At 56.4% G+C, this 17,485-nt stretch overlaps 1 protein-coding gene across 3 annotated transcripts; it reads left to right on the forward strand.

The window, feature by feature from the left end:
• The first annotated feature begins 387 nt into the window (after window positions 1–387).
• On the forward strand, window positions 388–16,786 carry GUCY2D (guanylate cyclase 2D, retinal). Of its 3 annotated transcripts, XM_047758319.1 has the most exons (21): window positions 388–546; window positions 1,172–1,366; window positions 2,203–2,944; window positions 3,044–3,348; window positions 6,382–6,733; window positions 7,095–7,179; window positions 7,457–7,559; window positions 7,955–8,056; window positions 8,755–8,835; window positions 11,211–11,417; window positions 11,514–11,670; window positions 12,295–12,444; window positions 13,072–13,220; window positions 13,749–13,912; window positions 13,997–14,189; window positions 14,433–14,607; window positions 14,907–15,005; window positions 15,083–15,177; window positions 15,307–15,392; window positions 15,547–15,657; window positions 16,208–16,786. In XM_047758319.1, exons 2-20 carry the CDS (start codon window positions 1,316–1,318, stop codon window positions 15,638–15,640), a joined length of 3,390 nt encoding a protein of 1,129 aa, XP_047614275.1. In that variant the 5' UTR covers window positions 388–546; window positions 1,172–1,315; the 3' UTR covers window positions 15,641–15,657; window positions 16,208–16,786. The 3 variants fall into 3 exon arrangements, with proteins under 3 accessions (XP_047614275.1, XP_047614278.1, XP_047614277.1); XM_047758321.1 differs by lacking the exons at window positions 388–546; window positions 1,172–1,366 and adding an exon at window positions 1,391–1,877; XM_047758322.1 differs by lacking the exons at window positions 15,307–15,392; window positions 15,547–15,657; window positions 16,208–16,786 and having other exon boundaries at window positions 14,830–15,005; window positions 15,083–15,164.
• The last annotated feature ends 699 nt before the right edge of the window (window positions 16,787–17,485 follow it).

The raw sequence follows: 17,485 nt of genomic DNA on the forward strand, positions 1-17,485 counted from the left end.
ATCTCCCATTCATATCTCTGTTTTGTCATTTGACAAATTTGATGTTGACATACTTTATAGCATTTTTATAACCCAATGAACCCTATAACTTTATAGCAGTTTTAAAAGCCCTCTGTACACCCTCCAAACTAGAGGCAGGTATTGCATTTAATTGTCCCATCTTTTTAGCCTCCTTTCATCTAGAACATTTCCTCAAATCCTTATTTGTCTTTTATGACATTGACACTTTTGAAGAATGCAGTCCCTTCTCCACCCCTGCCCTTTTTTTTTTTTTTTGTCTGCAATTGAGGCATGTGGGAGTTCCCTGGGCCAGGGATTGAACCCATGCCACAGCAGTGACCCAAAGCCACTGCAGTAACAACTGCCATGTCCTTATCCCACTGTGACATGAAGGAATGCCTCTCATTTGTGTTTATCTGCAGTTTCCTTGTGATGAGATTGATGGCATGCCCTCTTGGCCAGAACACCGCGTAGATGAATATTGCGCCTCTGTGCAGCAGTGCATAGATGTAGCATCGTGTCTTTCTCAGACCCTCCTGTCTACAGGTACACAGTGTCTGTCCGCCCCTTGTTGGTTAACCAACACTGGTCAAAGAGTTGTCTGATTTTGCCACTCTATAATTACTGTTTTTTTTTTTCTCCTCCTTTCCAAACTCATAAACAGTTCATAGGGAGACACCTTAAGACATGCAAATATCCTGCTCCTCAAAATTTCTCCCTAGCTTTAGCATCCACTGATGATTTTTGTCTGAGGGAATTTTTTGTCGTGATGATTGAAAAATGATTCATTTAAAGTTTTTAAATTGTGTTATCTATGGCTTTAGCCTGGAATTTGTTTCATACAGTGTGAGAGAGGGATCAAATTCTGTCTCCTCCCTCTCCCTCCCATCAGCTCCATTTGTGGAATAGCTTATCCTTACTCCACTGATAGGTAATGTCCGTTTCTTCATATACCAAATTTCCATTTTTGCTGGGTTTGTTTCAGTGCTCTCTATTCTGTCCAATTGGTCTATTTATTTATCCTTGCACAACGTTTTAATTAATTACAGCATATTAATTATTATAGCTTTGTAATAAATTTTGATATACTAAGGCAAATATCTCATTACATTCTTTTTTAAAATTGTCTTATCCTTTTTTGTCATCCTGGCAATTATATTCATTGTGACAGGTAATTTCCACAATAACCTTCAGAGAGATTAAGAAACTTTCCCAAGGTCACAAAGCCAAAGAGGAAGAATTCGAACTCAGATCTGCCCAGAGTCAGAGCTCTTTCCATGACTTCCTGTGGTTCTGCCCTCCCAAGGCCAAAGGGATGGTTGTCAAGGCATGGAGCAGTGGAGGTCAGAGAATCAGGTGTGGGCAGGTGAGAGAAGAAAGGCAAGTATTAGTCTGGTTTGGGTTTGGTCTCTGGGTGTAGACTTTGCCAGCCAAGGGACCAGGCTTGGATTTGGTGGGCAGAACTGGAAACAAGATTGGAGCGAATGGGACCCAGGATTGATCACTCACAAGTGTCTCTGGGCAAATCTTGTCACTTTCCGGGCTGATCAGGGCAGTGTGGCAGCAGCCTGAAAGGCAGACCTGCAGCTGCTTTTATGTGGGGCTTGCCATGGGGGGCTTGGGACGCTCGGAGGGGAAAGAAGCTGCCTGGCTGGCTGCAAGCTAGGACAGATGCCACACCAGAGAGCCCCATCCTCCACCAGCCCCTCCCTGCCTGATTAAGAGACCCTAATCAGCTTGGGGAGATTAAGGGCTCTGGCCTGCTGTTCCCACACCCCCGCCCCAGGCCCGGGCAAAGGAGACCTGTGGGAGGGCGTCAGAAGGATCGGCCCTGTGACCCCTCACCCCGGCCCTGGGCCCGAGCCCCGGACTTTCCGGTGAGTGGCAAAGCCCCCTCCACACGGACTCCAGGTCCCTTCTGCCGGAGACCGACCATGGAAGGGTGCGGGAGTGTCCCCACTGACCCCCGACGGCTCTGAGAGGGGAGAAGGGCAGACAAAGGAAGCAGAGCGAAGCGGGTGGATCAGGGGGGTGCTTCCGGGCCATGCCCCTGACCCCACACAGTCGTCCAAGCCCGCGGAGGGGGGTGTGGAAGCAGAGACAAGCCGCGGGTTAATTGATTTGAGAAGCTGGGGGTTGCGGAGAGCCCTAAGAGAGCTCTGGGGGTCACATCCGCTCCTCCTGCTCCGTTTATGCTCCCAGAGGCCCGCAATGACAGCCTGCGCCCTCCTCGAAGGTGGGCTTCGGGACCCCCGGCTCTGCGCCCCCGCGTGGTGGGCTCCGTCTCCGCCCGGCCTTTCCCGGACCCTGCCTCGGCTGGGGCTCCTGCTGCTGCTGCTGCTGCTGCTGCTCCTCCTGCCGCGCTCTGCCCTCTCCGCCGTCTTCAAAGTAGGGGTGCTGGGGCCCTGGGCCTGCGATCCCATCTTTGCCCGAGCCCGCCCGGACCTGGCCGCCCGCCTGGCCGCCGCCCGCCTGAACCGCGACGCTGCCCTGGAGGGCGGCCCTCGCTTCGAGGTCGCGCTGCTGCCCGAGCCGTGCCGGACGCCTGGCTCGCTGGGGGCGGTGTCTTCCGCGCTCACCCGCGTCTCGGGCCTCGTGGGGCCGGTGAACCCCGCGGCCTGCCGTCCGGCCGAGCTATTAGCCCAAGAGGCGGGGGTCGCGTTGGTGCCCTGGGGCTGCCCTGGGACGCGGGCGGCGGGAACCACGGCCCCCACGGTGACGCCCGCGGCGGATGCCCTCTATGCCCTGCTGCGCGCCTTCCGCTGGGCGCACGTGGCGCTGGTGACCGCCCCCCAGGACCTGTGGGTGGAGGCGGGACGCTCACTGTCCACGGCGCTCAGGGCCCGGGGTCTGCCCGTTGCCTTGGTGACCTCCATGGAGCCCTCGGACCTGTCTGGAGCCCGGGAAGCCCTGAGGAGGGTCCAGGATGGGCCCAGAGTCAGAGGTAGGTGTCCCTGCAAGATGCGGGGCGGGGGGGGGGGGGGTCTGCTGTCCCCCGGGCAGCAGACAGAGCACCGAGCGAGCGGAGTCTCTGTGTCCGCAGCAGTGATCATGGTGATGCATTCGGTCCTGCTGGGCGGCGAGGAGCAGCGCAGCCTACTGGAGGCTGCAGAGGAGCTGGGCCTGGCCGATGGTTCCCTGGTCTTCCTGCCCTTCGACACGCTCCATTACGCCTTGTCTCCAGGCCCGGACGCACTGGCCGCGCTCGCCAATAGCTCCCAGCTTCGCAGGGCCCACGATGCGGTGCTCACTCTCACGCGTCGCTGTCCGCCGGGAAGCAGCGTGCTGGACAGCCTGCGCAGGGCCCAAGAGCATCAGGAGCTGCCCTCTGACCTCAATCTGCAGCAGGTAGAGGGACCAGGGAGGAGAGAAGAGGGGAAGAGAGCAGAGAGTAGCCAAAGGGGAGAGGAGGCTGGAGGCAATGGGAAGAGAAATGGAGGGAGCCGATGCAATGAGAGGAGAGCGCAGTCAATGGGAGCGAGGAGAGAATAACCGGCAGCTCCACCCGTCCTGGGTGGTGTGAGGCTCCGGGACATCTCAGTGTATTGTCATTGCTTCCAGACTGTAGGCAGTGAGACCTCTCAAGGTCAGTTCCAAGGAGCAAACTCTAACGAACTCCACACTGCAACATCTGCTTCACAGTAAACCCACTCCCGACACCACCATGCCAGACGGTCTGTAGCAAACAGCTGGGGTTCTTAAGAGAGCAGGAAGGAGGAAGGATGCAGATTCAGCCTCCATGCCCTGGTCAGAGGTGTTTCCTCTGGGGCTTTGCCTGGAGGTCTTAACTTTTTGAGAGCCTTGCATCTTATGAGAAGCAGAAAGGTCCCTAGATGGAGCCAAGGGCTTCTATAACAATAGATTCACATCTTATTCCCAACAACTAGCTAATACCCAAGATTCCCTGAGAACCCAGAATCCTAGTTCAGGCCATCTAGCTCCACCCCACTGATAAGACAGGGGTGAGAAACCACTTAGATAAAAGGGAAAGTTAGGAGTTCCCGTCTTGGCACAGTGGAAATGAATCTGACAAGGAACCATGAGGTTGCGGATTCGATCCCTGGCCTTGCTCAGTGGCTTAAGGATCCAGCGTTGCTATAAGCTGTGGTGTAGGTCGCAGACACAGCTCAGATCCCACTTTGCTGTGGCTGTAGTATAGGCCGGCAACTGTATCTCTCATTGGACCCCTAGCCTGGGACCCTCCATATGCCGCAGGTGCAGCTCTAAAAAGAAAAAAAAAAGGGAAGTTAGATGTCAGTGGACAGTAAATCAAGCACCAAAGACTCTGCTTAAAGGAGGGCACATGGGAGAGGGCTGGGAGTCCAGGAGGGTTGAAGTCTTCCCCACAAAAGCCCTTAGTCTCCACCAAGAGCATCTTCAGAAGACAATAGGGAGAAAGGATGGGAAGCACCACTAAGAGGAGAACAAGAGTCAGGAACTGGGATGGGATGGGATGGATGGTGGGTGGAGAAGGAGAGGTGGGAGGAATGATGGGGAAAAATCCTCTTCAGTTCTCATTAAGTAGCACAGCCTTTCACCTCGATGCCCAAGTGAGAACCCTGAGAGTCATCCTTGATTCCTCTAACCCTTCCCCCAACATCCAGACATCAAGTCCTGTCACTTTTGCTTCCTAAAGTTTATTTGAATCCATCTGCTTTCTCCATTTCACTCTCACTGCCTTGGTTCAGGCCACAGCACCTCTGGTCCAAATCCCCAAACAAAAGTTCCCAAGTGATCCCTGCTTCAGCACCTACCTACCCCAGACCTTTCTCTACTCAACAGTTAGATCTGACTCCAGAAAGTTCACAGATCTGTGTTACTTCTTCAAAACCTCCCAGTGGCTTCTCTCGCTCTGGGTAGATGCAGTCCTTGAACTTCAACTAGACTGAGCTATTTTGGGTTCCTCAGATATGGCCTTCTCTTTTGCCTCTCTGCTTCTGGGTGTACTGTTCCTTCTCACCTGTCCCTACGGTCCCCCAGATATTTCTGACTCATCCTCTGAGGGACAGCCACTTCTGGTGGCTTCCTCCTCCTCCCCCAGCCTGGGTGGGGGCCCTCTTTCCTGTCTCCTCAGCTCCCTCAATTGCCCCTACCCTCACTTACAGCACTGCCTCAACATCCTGGGTTTTCTCCCCTCACTAGATGAAAGATTCTTCGAGATAGGGACTTGAGATCAGGTCTTGTACCCTGGTAGATCCCTAGTGCTCTACACAGTGCCTGGAACTGTGAGAGATGGGAACTGCGAATAATAGAGAAGTTTGATGAGATCAGATGGTTGCTTGGGGGGAAAAAAAGAAGGAAAATAAATAGAAAATAGAATCCAGGAGTTCCTGTCGTGGCTCAGCGGTAATGAACCTGACTAGAATTCATGAGGCTGCGGGTTTGATCCCTGGCCTGGCTCAGTGGGTTAAGAATCTGGCATTGCTGTGGCTGTGGTGTAGGCCGGCAGCTACAGCTCCAATTCGACCTCTAGCCTGGGAACTCCCATATGCCACAGGTATGGCCCTAAAAAGACGAAAGAAAGAGAGAAAGAGAGAAACAAACAAACAAATGGAGGAGTTCCCATCGTGGCTCAGTGGAAATGAATCTGACTAGCATCCTCATGGATGCAGGTTCCATCCCTGGCCTTGCCCAGTGGGTTAACGATCTGGCATTGCCGTGAGCTGTGGTGTAGGTTGCAGATGCGGCTCAGGTTTGGTACTGCTGTGGCTGTGGCGTAGGCCGAGAAGCCAACCAAAAGCCAGGAAAGAAGGCTTTTGGTGAACGGTAGGTAGTGATGCTAAAAATATATGCAGGGCAAACAAAAGGAGAGGGAAGAGAGGACCTGTGGGTGATGGAGTTATAAGTAACCAATGATAAGAAGAGCCTAAGAGTCCTGAAAAGAGGGAAGGGCAAGAGTTCCCCGGTGGCTCAGTGGTTTAAAGATCCACCGTGGTCACTGCTGTGGCTCAGGTCACTGCTCTGGCATGGGTCACTGCAGTGGCACAAGTTCAACCTCTGGCCCAGACTTCCGCATGCCAGCTTGCAGCCAAAAAAACTAAAACCACCACCACCAAAACAAACAAACAAACAAACAAAACCCCCAAACAAGAGGGAAGCAATGGCAAAACGGAATAGGATAGCCAATTAAAGAGAGAGGAAGAGCGAGCCAATGGGGAGAGAGGAAGAGGGAACCAATGGGGAGGAAGGGAGAGAGAGCCAATGGGGAGAGAGGAAGAGGCAGCCAATGGAGAGGAGTATGGAACCACTAGCTTGGAGGTGCTAGTGGTCAGTACACAGAGGGCTTGAAGGGCCCAGTGAGAGGATAGGCCGGGACAGTAGGTCCCTCTCTGTTTATGGGCTGTGACCCCCAACTCTGAGCCCCCTTCCCTTTTTTCTCAGGTATCCCCACTCTTCGGCACAATTTACGACTCGGTCTTCTTGTTGGCCGGGGGCGTGGCACGAGCCAGGGCAGCCGCAGGTGGCGGCTGGGTGTCTGGAGCAGCTGTGGCCCGCCATGTCCGGGATGCCCAGGTCACCGGCTTCTGTGGGACCCTGGGAGGAGCCGAGGAGCCCTCATTCGTGCTACTGGACACGAATGCGGCAGGGGACCGACTGTTTGCTACATATGTGCTGGACCCCACCCAGGGCTTCTTCCGCTCTGCTGGAACCCCAGTGCATTTTCCTAGAGGGGGACGGGGGCCTGGACCCGACCCCTCGTGTTGGTTCGACCCAGACATCATCTGCAATGGAGGTGAGGACAAGCACCCCAACCCCCACTGGGACAGTGACCATAGACCTTCCACAAAGCAGTGCTAGAGAGTGAACGCTCATCCTGTAAATCCCGTGGGAGGCCCTTCCAGGTCGTGCTCAGAGCCCCCTGGCTTATGCAGGACCCCTCTCTTGCAGAGCCCCCCAGAACCCTCTTGGAACTTTTCTAGCATTCCCAGGCCCTCCCCCTTTGCAGGACCCATGACCTTTCCCTAGATCCTGTTCCGGACTCCCATCCCCCTTTCCTGGAGACTCCAGGATTTGCCAGGATCGCATACCTCCCAGGAGAGGGTGCCTCCCCTCCGCCACAGTCCTCAGCATCCTTCCTCTCCCTGCCCTTCCAGGAGTGGAGCCCCGCCTCGTCTTTATCGGCTTCCTCCTGGTGGTTGGGATGGGGCTGGCGGGGGCCTTCCTGGCTCATTATTTTAGGTGAGTAAGGGAGTGAGGTAAGCAGGAGATGAGCTTGGCTCTCCGCCTGCCAGAAATGCAACTGTGCAGCAGAGACGGCAGGCCGGGCCCACTCAAGAGCAGAAGGGAGGGGTTTTTTGGAGATCGGGAGAAGGAAGGAGTCGTGGAGGGCTTGGCAGAGTCTCAGCGGATGTCTGGTTTGGCGGTGGCTGCCCTCCCCTGAGCCAGCATTGTCGCCCCTGGCTTCCTCTCCTGGACCTTGGCCCCCTTTGTGAAGATGACCTCCTTGCTGTTCCAGGTACCGGCTTCTTCACATCCAAATGGTCTCCGGCCCCAACAAGATCATCCTGACTCTGGACGACATCACTTTTCTCCACCCACAGGGGGGCAGTTCTCGAAAGGTGGGGGAGGCAGGGAGCCAGGATCCAGCTGTCTTCCCCTATGTATTTTGTCCCCTGCCTGGGCCAGTCCTCTCCCCAGCCCCCACCTGGGAAGGCTTGGTTTCTGCCCTAGCTCTGTCCCAGGTCTGAGTTCTGGGGAGCAGCGCCCCCATGTGTGAAGCGGGGGTAACAGCTCCTTCCTGACCGTTTTCTGGGACGCGTCTCGCTCCAACAAGATGAATATGCTTGTTTTGAAAGCTGTAAAATGTTATGTACTCGGGAAGTAATGCCATTATCACCTTCCCTAATTAGGATTTTGTCCCTTGCCCCCTTAATCCCCAGAATTCAGCCTGACCTCAACAGGACTTGGACCTCACAGTATATTTTAACCCCATGCATTGACCTCTGCCCTCCAGGTAGCCCAGGGCAGTCGAACAAGTCTGGCGGGCCGCAGCATGTCAGACGTTCGCAGCCTCCACAGCCAGTACCCGGATAGCACCAACATCGGCCTCTACGAGGTGAGCCTGACTCCCAGGCGGCCGAGTTCTCTTCCTTGAGTCAAGTCACATCCTGCAGATGCCAGGAAATGGGGATAGGAGCGCAGAACGGGAACTAGGGAGAGTTCATGGATTCCTCAAAGGGAAGCATCTGGGCATCCTTCCCGCTGGGGGGGTTTCCCTTAGCCATGATCGGGTGAAGGCTCTTCAAAGGCCAGTCACAGGCCTAAAGACTGGAGGCCTGACTGGTAGGGAGCGTGATGGGGCCGGCGTGTGGCCTGGTGTGGCCACTGATGCCATCCCCTGCCTCCCCCTCAGGGACCAGTCCCTCAGGTTACCAGAGGGCACCCGAAGGTTGGGGCAGAGGGATGTGACCTCACGGTCACAAAAAGGGCTTTTCCAGGACTGTCTTGTTCAGGACGGGGGATTCTATCTAGGCTCACCCAGCGTTTCTCCCCAAAGCAGATCAGACTCCGGGAGAGCAAGCCTTAGAGGGAAAAAGATAGTCCCCAAAGGGCATGAGGACATTAACTATGGGGTCTGCAAATCTGAAGGTGGTGGGATGGATGGGCGATAATGAGAATGGATTCAAGAGCTGAGAGAGAGCTCAGCTGATGAAGAGGGAATAAGATTAAGTGTTCCTCTGGGTCAGGTCATGAAGGGCTCCCCACATCATAGGGTTTAAGAAGCTGAGTTCACTGCTCCCATCTCTGCTCTAGGGAGACTGGGTTTGGCTGAAGAAATTCCCGGGGGATCAGCACATAGCTATCCGCCCAGCCACCAAGGTGGCCTTCTCCAAGGTGAGAGCGGGCTGTGGGTGGCCGTCGTCTCCTCCGTCCTTGCCTCCTCTTTGCAGCTGAGAACAGAGGTCGGGCCCATCGTGGGGGAGACCAGAGCTCGCAGGGAAGGGTCCCCTCCCCTCTAAAGCAGGTTTCCCATCAGCCCCTCTTATAACACTAGTTCTTTCCTTTGAGGTGGATCATAATTCACAATTGTCATGTATGCTTGCTTATTTCTCATCTGCCTGCCTCCCTGGACTGTAAGCTGAGTGAGGGCTTCCCCCTGCTCCCTCCATTGTATTTCCAGCACCCAGCACAGTGTCGAGAACATTAGAGACACCCAGTGAGTGTTTGTTGAGTGAATGATAGAAAATAAATGGGTTTCTGGTTCTGTCAGGCTACTTGCACAGAATGGTCTAGTTGATGCCTACTGAGTGTGGTGGAGACTTGGCAGGGAGGCTATAAACTGGCTTATACTGGTCCTTCCAAACTTAGTGCCTCCCTTATGCCTGACACCCCACTGCCTTGGCTCGGCCTCCTTCCCTGATGCCTCCACAGAAGCTCTTGGTCATGGTGGCGGAATGACTTAAGCGGACTACCAGTGCGGGTTAACAGACTCCATCACCACTAGTAGCTGGCATTCAGGATGAAAAGAAACGCTTTACTGGACCAAAGAAAAGCTAGGAAGCGCACCAGTCACCTGCTGGTTGCTGTTTTCCCAGCCAGACTGTGAGGGCCTCTGTCCTGCCCAGTGGGTGTGGCCTCCTTGATGGTTCCTCTGGGTCCGCAGCTTGACTGCTCAGTCCTTCTTCCCTAACTTGGGGAGTGTGGGGGTCTCAGACGTGTCTGACACAATGACGTAACCCAGCAAAGCAACCCTGGGCTGAGTCCTGGGCACAAGCCACTTCTGGTGATCGGTTTTTTGGCTGTGCTTTCGGCATGTGGAAATTCCTGGGCCAGGGATCGAACGCACGCCACAGCAGTCATCTGGACCACTGCAGTGACAGTGCGAGATCCCTAACCAACTGAAGGCCACGAGAGAACTCCCATTTCTGGTGATTTTTTCTTTCATTTTTTAAAATGTTTTATTAGTGTAGTTGATTTACAAGGTTGTGATAATTTCTGCTGTACCACAAAGTGATTCAGTCAAACACATATACACACAGCCATTCCTTTCAGAAATTTCCCCACATGGATGATCACAGATTATTGGGTAGAGTTCCCTGTGCTATACAGCAGGTCTCCATTGGCCGATAATTCCACATACCTCAGTGTGCACACGCCAACCCCAAACCACCAGTTCATCCCTCCCCTTCCAACCCTTTGGTAACCATAAGTTTTTCAAAGTCTGTGAGTCAGTTTCTGTTTTGCAAATAGGTTCATTTGTATCATTTTTTTTTTTTGTCTTTTGTCTTTTGTTGTTGTTGTTGTTGTTGTTGTTGCTATTTCTTGGGCCGCTCCCGCGGCATATGGAGGTTCCCAGGCTAGGGGTCGAATCGGAGCTGTAGCCACCGGCCTACGCCAGAGCCACAGCAACGCGGGATCCGAGCCGCGTCTGCAACCCACACCACAGCTCACGGCAACGCCGGATCGTCAACCCACTGAGCAAGGGCAGGGACCGAACCCGCCACCTCATGGTTCCTAGTCAGATTCGTTAACCACTGCGCCACGACGGGAACTCCCTGTATCATTTTTTTATAGTCCACTTATAAATGATATCATATGTTTGTCTTTCACTGTTTGACAAACTTCACTTAGTATGATAATTTCTAGGTCCAACCATGTTGCTGCAAATGTCATTATTTCATTCCTTTTTATGGCCGAGGAATATTCCATTGTATATACGTACCACCTCCTCTTTATGTATTCCTCTGTTGCTTTCATGTCTTGGCCATTGTAAATAGTGCTGCAGTGAACATTGGGGCGCATGTGTCTTTTTGAATTATGGTTTTCTTCAGATAGATGCCCAGGAGTGGGATTGCTAGGTCATACGGTAGTTCTAGTTTTAGTTTTTTGAGATGTCTCCCTGGTTCTCCCCCAAGAGACTGTTACCTCAGAGGGGTGGGGGTACCAGGAGCTTCTCCTTCATTATGCGTTTTCCCTTAAGACCCAGGAAGTTCAGAGTCTTGTGGTTAATAACTAAGAACCTGATTGGGTCCTGATGAACAGCACAGGACTGTCTTTTCATTCATAACTTGGACATAAACTACATCCAGTGTCTGAACGGTGGCCTTGGACATATTGGCTTTTCCAGAGAGGGAAGTGACCTTTAGGAGGAAGCCCCCCCCCCCCCATGTGCCCCACAGCCCTTTCCAGCCGAAACCAGACCCGAATAGCAGCCTCCTCCCCACACTGCTCCCGGGAGGGAAAGCGCCTATGAACTTTACCTGCCTTAGATCCGGGAGCTCCGGCATGAGAACGTGGCCCTCTACCTGGGGCTCTTCCTGGCGGGAAGCACAGGCGGTGCGGCGGCCCCCGGGGAAGGCATGCTGGCCGTGGTCTCAGAGCACTGTGCCCGCGGCTCCCTCCAAGACCTCCTCGCCCAGAGAGACATAAAGCTGGACTGGATGTTCAAGTCCTCTCTCCTGCTGGACCTCATCAAGGTGTGCGTGCGGGGGAGGGGCCCGGGTGGGAGGCAGGGGGAGGAGCCGGCAGGGGAACCTCGTGGCCTGAGGCTGCCCCTTCCGCCGCCCTTCCAGGGAATAAGGTATCTGCACCATCGAGGCATGCCCCACGGGCGGCTGAAATCACGGAACTGCGTGGTGGACGGGAGGTTCATGCTTAAAATCACCGACCACGGTCACGGGCGACTGCTGGAAGCACAGAGGGTGCTACCGGAGCCTCCCAGCGCCGAGGGTAGGATTCCCCGGCCGCCTCCTGTGCCAACGAGCATCCTCGAGTGCCCATTATATCAAGGGCCTCCCCTTTCGTCCTTCCCTCGCACTCTCTCCATCCCACAGCCACTGGACACGACTCCTGCAGCGGAAACGTTCTCGTGATCTCCCAGACGAGGAGGGTGGGCTCTGTGGCCGGGGTGGGGGGACTTGTTAGGGGGTGAAGCTTGTGCCTGAGGGGCGGAGCTCCTGCTCCTGCAGCCTGGCCACCTCCAAGTGGGGCTTTGCCTGAGGGCGGGGCTTTGCCTGCGGGCGGGGCTTGTGCCCAAGGGTCTGAGTCTTCTCCGGGCTCTGCTTTTCCTAAAGGTCCGGGCCAATTTGTGAGGGTCCTGCTTTCCGAGACTTGCTTTGGGTTTCTGGTAGTTTCTCCGGGGGGCGGGGGATAACTAGGGGAAGCAGGGCCAGACTCAGGCTGGGGGGTTGGGCGGGTGCGAGCCTGGGCTTTGGCGGGGGGCGGTGTCTGTCCCCGTCGCCCCCAGGGCCCTCCGCGTGTCCACGCCTCCTTGGGGCTTTCTGGTAAGGCTGGGAGTTTGGTCTCAGCGCCCCCATGGCCCTCCGCGTGTCCGTGCCCCCTTCCCCGACCCAGACCAGCTATGGACAGCCCCAGAGCTGCTTCGGGACCCTGCCCTGGAGCGGCGGGGAACACTAGCCGGGGACGTGTTCAGCCTGAGCATCATCATGCAGGAGGTGGTGTGCCGCAGCGCCCCCTACGCCATGCTGGAGCTGCCTCCTGAGGGTAAGGCTGCCCCTTGCCTGGTGGTTGGGTTAGAAAGACACTCTGCTGTTAGGCGGGGCCCAGCCATCCCCAGCCTCCCTCCGAGCCGGCCTACCTTAAAGCTGGGCTCTGACGGGTCTAGGCGGTGGAGAAGGAAGCATCAGGATGGCAGGGGTGGCTTTTCAGCGCCCGTCCTCAATGGTTTCCTCTGTCCTAGACCCAACCTGTCCTCCCAGTGGTCAAAGCGGGCTCCTCTCTAGTTCTTAGGAACCCCAGGGAGGCAGCAGGAGGAGGGGCAGGGAGAAAGGGAGCTGTCGGATCTGTTTCAAGTTCATATTGCTTATCCGTAGGACTCAGCAAGCCACTTGTCACGCTAACCTGCACTTTTTCTAACCTGCAATAAATGGCAGTCTCTTTGCCTGTCACCGCTTACCACCCCCATGGGGTTCCCCCCTCCCCCGCCACTAGGGTTCAGGGTCCTCTTGTTGCTCGCAGCAGCCACCTCCCACACTAACTTCCCCACCTGCTGAGCTCTTGTTTAAAGGACCCCCTGCCGGTGCCCTCATCTTGACCTTCAGCAACCAGGGCAGAGTCAGAGGTGGCTTCTGTTCTGGCACACCCCTTTGCTTGGTCCTTTCACGCCTCCAGAAGTGGTGAAGAGGGTGCAGAGCCCCCCGCCGCTGTGCCGGCCCTCAGTGTCCATGGACCAGGCGCCCATAGAGTGCATCCAGCTGATGAAAAAGTGCTGGGCAGAGCAGCCGGAACTTCGGCCCTCCATGGATCGCACCTTTGACCTGGTCAGGGGCTGGGATTGGGCAAGGGCTGGGCGGGCCACTTGCCCAAAAAGCCAGCACCCTGGGGTGGGGATGGGGGCTGCAGCAAGGCAGGCTGCCAGACTCTCTGACCTTCTAGGCTGCTTCCTAAGGGGTGGCCTGAGCACCAAAGGTTTGGTGGGGGCAGGGTTAGCATGGGGGCATGGAGGCCTCTGGAATGAGAGATGGAGCTCCGGGTGGGAGAAATATTTAATCCAATTTAAATCATACGTTTGGCCTAGTGTCGCAGACGAACCCCTGACCTGGGGGTCCACAGACTGGGCTGGTTCCAGGGCCTTGTCACTTACTAACAGAGCAGCTCACCTCGAGGAACCCCCAATTCCCACATGCCTCCTAATAGCATGGGAAAACAGCGCCCAGCACAGGCCGCGTGGGCCTGCTGAGCATGAGATGGAAGGGGTGGAGGCAGGGGATCAGGCAGAGCAGAGCCCCCTGAGGAGGGCAGGGCGGCCCGGGTCCTCAGCAGCCCCGCCAGCTTCCTCCCCCTCCTAGTTTAAGAGCATCAACAAGGGCCGGAAGATGAACATTATCGACTCGATGCTGCGGATGCTGGAGCAGTACTCCAGTAACCTGGAGGACCTGATCCGGGAGCGCACAGAGGAGCTGGAGCTGGAAAAGCAGAAGACGGACCGGCTGCTCACACAGATGCTGCCTCCGTGGGTGCCGATGGGGGGAGGGGAGGCGGCCAGCCAGACCGGGTGGGGTGGCCTCCGGGGAACCTCACCCCCTGCCATCCCCAGGTCTGTGGCAGAGGCTCTGAAGATGGGGACCCCTGTGGAGCCTGAGTATTTCGAGGAGGTGACACTGTACTTCAGTGACATTGTGGGTTTCACCACCATCTCAGCCATGAGTGAGCCCATCGAAGTCGTGGACCTGCTCAACGACCTCTACACGCTTTTCGATGCCATCATCGGCTCTCATGACGTCTACAAGGTGGGGCATGTAGGGAGCAAGCCCTTCTTCAGCGTCCCCCGTCACCAGCCACCAGCCCTCTTGGCCCAGGCCACCGGCACAGTCCTCTTTCCCAGGCCTCCTGGCCCTCATCTCTTCTGCCAGCCCCCATCTCTGTGGCCAGGCTGCAAGGTGCCCCAGGATCTCTGCTCTGAGCCCAGTTCAGGCCTCCTGACAGGGGACAGGGGCCTGGGTGGGGCGCTCAGGACTGACGGCTCTCCTCAGGTGGAGACAATTGGGGACGCCTACATGGTGGCCTCAGGGCTGCCCCAGCGCAACGGGCAGCGGCACGCGGCGGAGATCGCCAACATGGCCCTGGACATCCTCAGCGCCGTGGGCTCCTTCCGCATGCGCCACATGCCCGAGGTGCCCGTGCGCATCCGCATCGGCCTGCACTCGGGTAACTCCTCGCCCTGGCGGCCTCTCCGGCTCCTCTCCCTGGGCAGGGCCGGGCTCCCGGTTTCCCGGATGGGAGGCAAAGCCAGGGACTGGCTGGGGGACTTGTCTGGAAGCCCCCTTTCCGCACCAGGCACTCCGTGGTAGCTGGGAGGGTATACGCTTGAGAGGGTCTCTTTGGGGAGCGGGTGGAGATTACGGGGTGCTAAAGCCCCCTGAGCCCTAGGTGCCACCCAGCCAGCCGCCAGCAGGCCAGCTTCAGCCCGGGCTCAGCCCGCCGGCCAACCCCGCGCGTCTTCGCAGGCCCGTGCGTGGCGGGCGTGGTGGGCCTCACCATGCCGCGGTACTGCCTGTTCGGGGACACGGTCAACACGGCCTCGCGCATGGAGTCCACGGGGCTGCGTGAGTGCGATGGGGCCGGAGGGTGGGAGCGGGCCGGGAGGGGCGGCCCCGGCTCACCGGGGCCCCTGCCGTCGCAGCTTACCGCATCCACGTGAACATGAGCACCGTGCGGATCCTCTGCGCCCTAGACCAGGGCTTCCAGACGGAGGTGCGGGGCCGCACCGAGCTGAAGGTGAGGCGGGGCTAGAAGCCACAGCTCGCTGCGCCCCACCGCGGGTCCTTCTGTCCGGTTCCACGTAGACCTCGAGATCCGCCCCCACCATCACGCCAGCCCCTCAGGTCCTCCCCCGTGTCTCCCCAGGGCAAGGGCGCCGAGGACACGTACTGGCTGGTGGGCAGACGCGGCTTCAACAAGCCCATCCCCAAACCGCCTGACCTGCAACCGGGGTGAGGCTCCCTCAACCTCAGACCGAGCCTGAGTTGGTTCGTCCATCCCCTCTCCCCGCCTCCGCCCTGCACTTGACCCTCCAAAGCCAGAGGACCCGGCCTTGCCCTCCTACAGCCCGTTCTCCCTCTGTGAGGCCGCTGTCCCTCCCCACAGGGCCAGCAACCACGGCATCAGCCTGCAGGAGATCCCCCCCGAGCGGCGCCAGAAGCTGGAGAAGGCGAGGCCCGGCCAGTTTTCCGGGAAATGAGACCTGGCCTGGGACAGGTACTGGCCCCCTGGGCTGCCACCCTCAGCTGCCCATCCGCCTGCAGACCCCGGAGTCTCCACACATCCTTGCTGGGGACCAGGCGCCTCTTCCCCAGCCTGAGGCTCTCTCCCTGTCTGCAGAACTTCCCATTCAAGCCAGGGGGCCGGTCCCCTCTGATTTAGTGAGCTGGGGCTGGTTCCCAAACCCGAGGATTTCCCTGGGAGCGCAGCACCAGCTGCAAGGAATCTGGTTCTGTAGGTCTGGGGCGGTCCAGGAATTGAGACCTGGGAAAGCCTTTAAGCATGACCTGCAACATTTCCTCTGACCTGCTCTGCCTACTGCATTAAGCAGCACCCCCTGCAGGCCCTGCAGGCTGTGCACTGCACAAGCGACAACTCTAGGGAGCTGCTCTCACTTTGAGAGGTGGCGAGGAATTGCTGCCGCTGGAGTTCTGTTGCAGCAGAAACCTGCCCTCTGCCCGCCTTCAAGAAACTCTGATCCATGCTTCCTCCATACACCGTGAGGCCCTATGACCCTTTCCCATGCTTTCACTCCTCTTTCCCTTAGGATTATTCCAGAAGGTCCTTTTCCGGAAAGTTGCTGCTGTAGATGACCAAAAGTCTGGCTAGTACCAGTGGCTTCTATCCAGCTGCCTCAAAGGATACTGGACCTTTGCAAGAGCTGCTTGCAAGCCGGCTGTGAGACCTTGGGAAAGTCTCGTGCGCTCTCTGGGCTGGGCTTCCCCTCCATGGTGGAATGAAGAGCAGCCTAGATGCTTTCCACACAGCCCCAGCCCTGACAGCTGGGCACCAGTGTGATTGGCCTTGGGATCTGGGGCGCTGAGCGTGTGGCCTCCAGCCCCAGTGACCCTGAGGTCCATCAGGAGATGCTGGACAGGGGGGTTCTCCACTTTCCAGCGCCTCCTGCTCCACCAGAGCAGGGGTGGTCACGTGGCCTGAGGATTCCAGGGCTTCTGTTTGGCCTCAAGCGTCCTTTCGTTCCACATCCCTCACCAGTCAGAAACTGGTTCCTTCTCCTGTGGCATAACCACGTCACTTGCCCAAATGCAAAGAAAAGCTTGCTTCAAAGCTTTGGGGAGAGGAATGGAAATAAACCGCACCAAACCACTCCTGAGCACAGTGCCGAGGAATTGCAGTATTCTCTGTTCAACTGGGGCTGCTGAGCGGGCAAGTCAACAGAAAATCCTCCCTGATTAGGTCTTTGCAATGAGTGTCCACCCCTCTCAATCTGCTGTGTCCCCAGGTGAGGTTTCTCTGGTGGAACTCTGATGGTCCAGAGCCTCGGCCTTGACATGTTCAACTCTGGGCATCCATCACCATTGCTGCAGACCTGACAGCAGTTAGCAGCAGCTGCAGCCACCCAGGCTGGCACTGGAGGTAGTAAGCCTCCCGTCCCTGGAGGGGTGCAAGCAGAACCGGAGACATCTTTGTGCACAGGTAGAATAATCAAAGGGAATTCCTCAGTGGAAGAATGAACTAAATCCTTACCACGCAATGTGGCTGGTGGGTCATCACGTAGAAGCTTGTTAGAAATGCAGGATCTGAGGCACAGACGTATTGAATCAGAATCCAGATTTTAACAAGTTCCTTCAGAGCCTATATGCACACTAAAGTTTCTGTGTTATGAAACTAAATAGTCCTAGAATCCCTAAAATCCCAGAATTGCTAAGATTTCATAAAAACCAGGCTAGAAACTAGCCCCGAGACTTGTTTCACTGGGCTGATGGAGTAGTTTTGTTTTGGTTTTGAGCCAGCATTTAAAAATCAAGAGATACTGCACTTTGAAAATGTCTACCAAATTTCCCTCTTCTCTGAAATCAAAAGC

Source organism: Phacochoerus africanus, chromosome 14 (assembly GCF_016906955.1).
Source record: "Phacochoerus africanus isolate WHEZ1 chromosome 14, ROS_Pafr_v1, whole genome shotgun sequence".
NCBI classification, from domain to species: Eukaryota; Metazoa; Chordata; class Mammalia; order Artiodactyla; family Suidae; genus Phacochoerus; species Phacochoerus africanus.

Excerpts from the sequence above, each read along its gene's own strand:
- GUCY2D (XM_047758319.1), top strand. The coding sequence starts at position 1,316 with ATGGTTGTCAAGGCATGGAGCAGTGGAGGTCAGAGAATCAGGTGTGGG. Across the intron at positions 6,734-7,094 it reads AGACATCATCTGCAATGGAG|GAGTGGAGCCCCGCCTCGTC; the intron begins GTGAGGACAAGC and ends CTGCCCTTCCAG. Across the intron at positions 7,180-7,456 it reads TTCCTGGCTCATTATTTTAG|GTACCGGCTTCTTCACATCC; the intron begins GTGAGTAAGGGA and ends TTGCTGTTCCAG.